Raw genomic sequence first — 8,284 nt, 5'->3', positions numbered from 1 at the left:
AGAACTATATTGGCTGATGGAATATCAGGATTTTTACTGCTTTTATGTTGGTTTGTTGATTGAAATAACATAATGCAATGATAAAATGTAGAATTAAATGTCGCCTTATTCGGAGTCATTAACTTTCCATCTATTGAGACTGATGAAGTAAAAAAAAATTATTTTAAAGTGTTTTAATTAAAAGAAAAGAGAAATAAGAGTTTGCATTTAATTTTCAAGCTTTCATACAAACCAAACTAAACTTTGTGTACAATATAACATTTCTGTGGTCATCGTGTCACACACACAAAGACACACACGCACGAACAAACTAACGAACATATTTAAGCCTTTTTGCATCTAGAAACTCGTTTAATTAAAAATAATAGTATTACAAATGTATTTACACTGTATATAACTAAAGAAATACACATACAACTCGAAACGACAGGTTACATTTTCAAGTAGAAATGTATTTGTATTTATTCTTTCTCAAAATAGATTGTAACACTTTTTGTCAATTTTAGAAGCCTGAGCAAAATGAACTTGCCATAAAACAGTTAAGCCATGGACATTAAATTTGATATCATTGAAGTTTTAGTTTTATAAAAAGTGATTTATATCTATATCTTGTCAAAACAAGCGGAATATGCTGTCAGTAATGTCGAGGGTTATTGTACATTCAATCAGAGATGTTATATTTCCGATCCTTAAAGATCGTTCGGCACGACATTATTGTTGTGCTTGTGATAATTTAGTTCTTTCTATTCGGCTATTTTCTTGTTGGATGGTTCCAGTATTCCTCACTTGAATACTGTTGAATCACCCTTACGATATGTGGCCTGCTTTTTAAATTTGTCTTTTGACGACTTATCTGTGATATTTAGTCTTCATAACCTCTGATCCCCTTTCAAAAATTCCATTTTATTTAATTCCGCCCATTGTTTTCTCGTTTAGGGCACACACATTCTTTTACTTGGGGACCATATACCGCTTTTCATGGAATGGCTATTACGTGTCACATTGAATGTTCCATGATAACCGCCATATGAACACATCTGCGGATGTTATAAAATTCAAAATTGTACCAGTTTATGTTAAATGTTGAATTCTTTAAGCCGGTGCTAGGGGACGTAAACGGTTGCATATGACAGTATCGCCAATGAACAGGCTCAATCAAACCGAGCCTGCAACATTTCAATTTTGCCGTGCTGGACTTTCTTTAGGGATTCTTATTTTCTCTATTTTAGAAAATGTTTATACACTATATTATTCAAATAATTCTAGAGTAGTCCGTTATGCAAATTTAAAAGAAAACAACGTATAAACAAGTTATATAAACATTGCTTCGTTAATACAAACTGCACTATAAAGGGGACTTTTAAAGATAAATGAAGACATAACAAGTGAAAGTTTAGATATAATACAGTCTAGATATATAAAAAGTGCAACAAAATGAGAATACATGGTGGAATACGGGTGTGTGACTTCTCAATTGTTAGAATAATGTTCTATTGGCAATATAAAGCTATATGTTAACATTCCAATGCAAATATTTAAATCTTGTATTCTAAAACTATGTAACTGATGAAATACCAAGTAGAAAAGACAAATACATCCCCAAAAATGTTTTTCTTTATAGAAAAAAAGCAAAAAAAAAAAAAAAAAACAATTTTGTACGATTATATATGCATGAAGGATATTGACGTACTATTAAATAATTAAAATAAACCCCTTGTCGAAGGTAACATGATCGCATATACTGCATCTCAATTTATTGATATTTTATTATATTAACCTTTTGCAAACAAATTATATTTAAAATCAAATTTTCTGATTCTTTAGCTCACATCAGATTAACTTCGTCTAAACAAGATTTTCTTTTCGTTCCAATGCAAATATTAAAATTTTGTATTCTAAAACTATGCAAGTGATGAAATACCAAGTACAAAAGACAAATACATCCCCAAAATTGTTTGTCTTTATAGAAAAAAAAAACAATCAAAAAACAATTTGTACGATTATATATGCATGAAGTATGTTGACGTACTATTAATTAATTAAAATAAACCCCTTGTCGAAGGTAACATGATCGCATATACTGACTTAAAGTTTATTAATAAGAAAAACAAAAAATTACGAAGTAGCTGAAATTACAATTTTTAATATTATGGGAGTGTTACATAGCGTTCTTCGTCGTCCTTAAGTTCTTTTTCAGTGTTGGTCAATTGGTAATCAGCATTAGTGTAGTAGTTCTTGCAGCTACTGTTACTGTCTCCTAACTTTCCTTCAAGTTGGACTGAGGCTTCCATACTGTCGAAACTAACGATTCGGTATACATTGTCACATTCATTAGTTGTAGTAGTCTTGTCGTCTGGACATTTTAAGGTCTCATACACCTTTGTGGTGTCTGTATCCTCAGTAACTTTTTGCATTCTGAAATAATTTAACCATTTAGAAAACTATTTTTACATAAAGAAAGCTCTTTAAATTAGCAAATTTGAAGTATTTCATTTTGGAAAAATACGCATGATGTTAACATTAAAGTAAAATAAATATTACATACCGTCTTCGCCAAATGATGAAAATTATCAAACCACATATAACTGCTGTCATAAGACCAATCACTGATATTGCAATAGTAAGCAGTTCGTTATCGGCATCAGATGCTGAAACAATATCAGGCAATTATATCTTGATGAAGTATATCTAGAGATATTGAATGGACTATATGCAACGTTATTAATTTTAAATAAATACCATGTAAAATAGTTACAAAAGGACTACAATTATTGTAGATGAAAAGGACACTATGTAAGTGCAACAACACGATCAGTTTTTTCACACTTTACTGGATTATTAATTGATAACAGGTTATAAATCTTAAACATACATTCGTGTTCTGTCGTTTTGCTTGATGTATCGCCCTTGGTTGTCGTGTCATCGGCCTCAGTAGAAAGTCCCGAGGACCTTTGCATTGTAACTGTGGTGGTTGTCAGGGAAGATGAATCTCCTTTGGTCGACGTGTACTTGACACCAGCAGAGCTCTGTTTGTAACTTTCGTGTTCTATTGTAGTGCTAGGATATATCATTTCTGTAGTCCTGTCTGGTGGACTTGCGGTGCTTCTAGCATGTGTGGTTGGCTGTTGATACCCAGTTGTAGAATCTTGTCTTTTATCTTTAAACATTGAACTAGTTTATTTTAAGCAAGGAATCATAATTATTTACATAATAGGTTTTCATTTCCATATCACATATATGTATCTTGTAATTAATAACGATTGAGATAAATACTAGTCAACAATTCTTATTGTTATAGATATTTTATATTTACCAAAACAATATCTTTGATGACAACTGGATGGTAGATCAATAAAACAGTATGCCATAAACTCTCCACAGTTGACAGCTGTTAGCTTGTAGGTATTCAGACAACAACTATCAAAGTCTTTAAGGCAGGATGTACGACTCACCACACCTTCTTCCGGTTCCGGGTTCTTACCTAGAAAAAATATGCAATAATATATAGTAATAAGGTTATCCACTACAAATGCTTAATGTATCAAATGGACAGTCAATTGGTAATATATGACTTTCGACAAAATTTAATGATCAATTAGAGTGTCTGTTTGTTTGGTTGGTAGTTTGAATTTTACGCCGTTTTAACATCCATATTGGTCATATCCTGGCGGTCGATCAACAACCATATTGGCCTTCCTCGATAGCTCCCAAAGTGACCACCTTTTCGTGGGAGACCAAATGTGCTCGAGGAATGTCAGTCACAACAGTTTGATGATGATTAGTCAGTACTATGTCGCTTCAGGCCATATTTAAGCTTCAGTACGCATTGCGTTGTTTGACAGGCAAGCCCTTTTTGCTTTCACTAAAATTGAGCTTGTATTTTGACGTCAAATGTATTTCACCATTATTTATCATAACAACTATTTTGAATATTTCTTTCAGTGTCTTTAAAGTAAAATGTAAAAGAAAACAATCCTGCTCAATCAATGTTTTTGCACGTTTTACCATTAAATCGTCTAACGTCATTTGTATGTAAAACATTTTACCGTTCATCCAGATAGGAAACTTTGTTCCACACATGTACATGCTTGGACAGCTTGTGCTCATTCGTGTTTCACTTCTGTACCATTGAGAGGTGTTGATTGAATACACGTCACAAAATTTCCAATGTGACGTTTCGTTTGTCATCACAAATGTTGGATCTCTTGTTGATACATTCGGAATTTCAGGGATTATTCCATTGCATACATCTGAAAATTTAAGATACATTAAAAGCCTGTAGGTAACTGATTAGAATCATACATTGGAGAGATTTTATTGGTATTATTTATTAATAAACAATGCTCGTAATATTACTTGTGTTTTCGTAGTAAATCTTTCTGCAAGCTATTAATGCTCATTTTGTACTATTTTTTCGAGATTTGTGTACCATTTGTTATGTACATAAAGTTAGTTCCCTATTCCTTATTCCTTTTTCGAATAAGGAAAAGGGAACTAGTTCCTAATTCCTTGTTCAAATCTAAATAAGGAACAGCAGAATTAGTATTTATATAAAATAAAATTATGGTTAGTACGGTTCTTTCTTTCACAAATCTGTTGAAAATTGCACAAATCAATTATCAAAATCATAGAATAAAGCATCTGCATCGACATAGTCGATAAAGCGAACAAGGAATAAGGAACCCGTTCCCTATACCTCATTAAAACAATTGCATAAAGCATCTGCATAAAAATAATTTTGAAAATATGTTAAAGTCGAATAAAGAATAAGGAGCCAGTTCCTTATTCCTTATTCAACTCCGAATAAGGAACAAAAGAAGATCCGCCAATAGAGGAAGCAGTTGCAGTTATTTCTGATATATCTGCATATGAATCGCAAGGATCAATCATTAAAATCATTAAATAAAGCATCTGCATTAAATATTTTACAAAAATGTTAAAGTCAAATAAGGAATACGGAATCAGTTTCTTTTTCCTTATTCCAATCCGAATAAGAAACAAAAGAAAAAATTTAAAGAAACATATCAGTTGCAGATATTTTTGATAAACCTGCATTAGAATTACAAGTTTATTTTTTAAAATATTTTATGCAGATGCTTTATTTAATGATTTTAATGATTGATCCTTGCAATCAATTCTTATGCAGATTTATCTTAAATAACTGCAACTGCTGTCTCTATTGGCGTATCTTCTTCTGTTGCTTATTCGGAGTTGAATACGGAATAAAGAACTGGTTCCTCATTCCTTGTTCGACTTTTTTATTTTCAAAATATTATTATGCAGATGCGTTATGCATTTTTTAATGAGGTATATGGAACGGGTTCCTTATTCCTTGTTTAACTTGAATATTGTTTAAAAATATGTCAATGCGGATGCTTTATTCTATGATTTTGATGATTGATTTGTGCAATTTTCAACAGATTTATGAAAGAAATTATCGTTCTAGTTTTTTTGTCAATTTCATATACATACTAATTCTGCTGTTCCTTATTAAGATGTGAATAAGAATTGAGGAACTAGTTCCCTAATTCTTATTCGAAAAAGGAATAAGGAATAGGGAAGTAACTTTATCCATCCATTTGATGTAGCTCTGAATCATCAACTTTTGTGCAAATATTCAGATCATTTCGTGACCTCATTTTTTCCAGATTGATATTTTTTAATGCGCAATATACCCCGCTTTTCATTCAAATCGCGTTTACAAAATGCACTAATAATCGATTTAAATTTCATTCTAAGTATACTTGCATTTATGTGCTTGGAGTGACGAAAACCCCAACCAAACAAAGAAAAAAGGAAAACAAAACCAACAAAACAGAAACGCAAAACCCTTAAATCATATGTCATGTTTTGCAGTTTTTTAACCTCGGTGGAACTCATAAAAACCGAATAAAATATAATTTGACATGAATATTTGATAATCTGCCAACGTCATATTGATTTTTTAATATACATGTCAGGTATTCATAAATCGTTGTTTTTTAAAACTATAATAATTATGGTATTTATAATTCATAATGAATACTAAACTGTTCGATTGTTTTTTAGAACGAAATATAAACATAAAAGCTGCAGGTAATGAAATTTAAACATCAATGCCCATGCCCATTTGAGTTAATACTTTACATTTTTAGGGCAATAATTATATACATTTTGTCCATACATGTTTTAGTTTATATTTACATTTTTAGACAATAATTATAATCATTAGTTACATAAAACAAAACAAATAAAATACCTGTTGCAGAACCGGAGCAATCCGAGGTAGCTACACCAACTGTAAAAAAAAAATATTTTGACTATTTACTGAAGACCTGATTGATTGCAATTTGTTGTATGAATAATGATTCATACATATAGGGTTTATATTTCAATAAAGCACTGATATGAAAAAGTCTGAGTTAACTATTTTTCTGAATTTTTGTTGATGTTTAGATTCTCTTTCTTAACAAAGAAAGGTGATAACGTAGGTTTATAAGAAACTTTTTTTTTATTTCATTACTCCCAAAAATTAGCGTAGTTAAAGGTCCGATCAATTCATATATCAAAACCTTTATAATTTATAAACAATGATTATTAACAATGACTAGAAATGTATGTGGTTGACAAAAATATTTTAAAACATATTCACAAATCTTAGTACCAAAATCTATTGTAGATGTAAATGATACAAATGTCTGTACAATTATAATTGTTTCATTATGTGTACAGGTGTAAGTATACGGTTTTGTAAAGAACGCTACTCTTTATAACATTTTTATAATAATGTGAAAAGATTTCATCTACAAATATATTTAAATGAAACAGACCCTAGCTTAATATCTATTTAACGGTAAATGTACACTTATTATAAATAATAAAAGCCCTTATCTTACCTATATACAAAGAAATTTAAATGAAACAAAGGCTAACTACAAAATCTATTTAACTGTATGTGCATATTTATTATAAAAAATAATATCCATAATCTTACCTATATATAAAGAAATTTTAATGAAACAAAGGCTAACTACAATATCTATTTAACTGAATGTGCATATTTATTATAAAAATTAATATCAATAATCTTACCTATATACAAAGAAATTTTAATGAAACAAAGGCTAACTACAACATCTATTTAACTGTATGTGCATATTTATTATAAAAAATAATATCCATAATCTTACCTATATACAAAGAAATTTTAATGAAACAAAGGCTAACTACAATATCTATTTAACTGAATGTGCATATTTATTATAAAAATTAATATCAATAATCTTACCTATATACAAAGAAATTTTAATGAAACAAAGGCTAACTACAATATCTATTTAACTGAATGTGCATATTTATTATAAAAATTAATATCAATAATCTTACCTATATACAAAGAAATTTTAATGAAACAAAGGCTAACTACAATATCTATTTAACTGAATGTGCATATTTATTATAAAAAATAATATCCATAATCTTACCTATATACAAAGAAATTTTAATGAAACAAAGGCTAACTACAATATCTATTTAACTGAATGTGCATATTTATTATAAAAATAATATCAATATCTTACCTATATACAAAGAAATTTTAATGAAACAAAGGCTAACTACAATATCTATTTAACTGTTTGTGTATATTTATTATAAAAAAAATAATATCCATTATCTTACCTATAAAGAATCCAACACCAAGAACAATCAAATTAACATATAAGTACATATTTCACAGCAGCAGTGTTTTCTGTATTTTTTCCTTGTGAAATAATCTACCTTTTTACACCATCATAATATAATTTCACCGTGTAACTGGTGATACGGAAAAGTATCGTTTTTGTACAAAGAGATCCGAATATAAAGCGTTTCAATAAATTTATATTTTCTTCCTGTTTGACAAATAACTAATGCATGGGTAGTTTTAACGTTAATTTAGGTAAAGCAATTCTGAAACTTGAAACTCGGTCCGTTTTTATTGCTTTTTATATCGAGTTGCGGTAATATTGTGTAATTAATTAGAAGAATAAATATTCATTCATAATGTAACAATTTTTTCCCATGAATAAAGAAACAAGACATCACGTGAACTTGCTAAACCATGACACAATTATCTTTGAAAGGCTCTTTTTAATGATACTGTTACGTATATACACATTTTTTTTTCAATACTGCATTTGATTATATATTATCATTGATTTTACATTTCGTTTTTATCAAGCATTTAGAAAATGTGAACAAGAAAAGCAATATTGTTGAAATGTTATTTGAATTAGTTTGATTTTAAAACTATACATTACAACTA

The 8,284-nt window shown here is 29.4% G+C and overlaps 1 protein-coding gene across 1 annotated transcript; it reads right to left on the bottom strand.

The window, feature by feature from the left end:
• Positions 1-1,386: 1,386 nt before the first annotated feature.
• On the bottom strand, positions 1,387-7,815 carry LOC132734859 (uncharacterized). The gene is made up of 7 exons (XM_060721721.1): positions 7,660-7,815; positions 6,239-6,277; positions 4,047-4,250; positions 3,314-3,481; positions 2,873-3,157; positions 2,546-2,648; positions 1,387-2,415 (listed from the first exon to the last, which is right to left on the bottom strand). Exons 1-7 carry the CDS (start codon positions 7,706-7,708, stop codon positions 2,148-2,150), a joined length of 1,116 nt encoding a protein of 371 aa, XP_060577704.1. The 5' UTR covers positions 7,709-7,815; the 3' UTR covers positions 1,387-2,147.
• Between the last annotated feature and the right edge of the window lie 469 nt (positions 7,816-8,284).

Source organism: Ruditapes philippinarum, unplaced genomic scaffold (assembly GCF_026571515.1).
Source record: "Ruditapes philippinarum isolate M1 unplaced genomic scaffold, ASM2657151v2 ctg10115_1_1_1_1, whole genome shotgun sequence".
NCBI lineage: Eukaryota > Metazoa > Mollusca > Bivalvia > Venerida > Veneridae > Ruditapes > Ruditapes philippinarum.
This window is presented reverse-complemented; position numbering and strand designations above follow the sequence as displayed.

Bases quoted from the DNA above. Each gene is read 5' to 3' on its own strand.
- LOC132734859 (XM_060721721.1), bottom strand. From the start codon at position 7,708: ATGTACTTATATGTTAATTTGATTGTTCTTGGTGTTGGATTCTTTATA. The intron at 4,251-6,238 runs GTATTTTATTTG...TTAAATTTTCAG, and splicing joins TTGCTCCGGTTCTGCAACAG to ATGTATGCAATGGAATAATC. The intron at 2,649-2,872 runs GTATGTTTAAGA...ATATTGTTTCAG, and splicing joins CAAAACGACAGAACACGAAT to CATCTGATGCCGATAACGAA.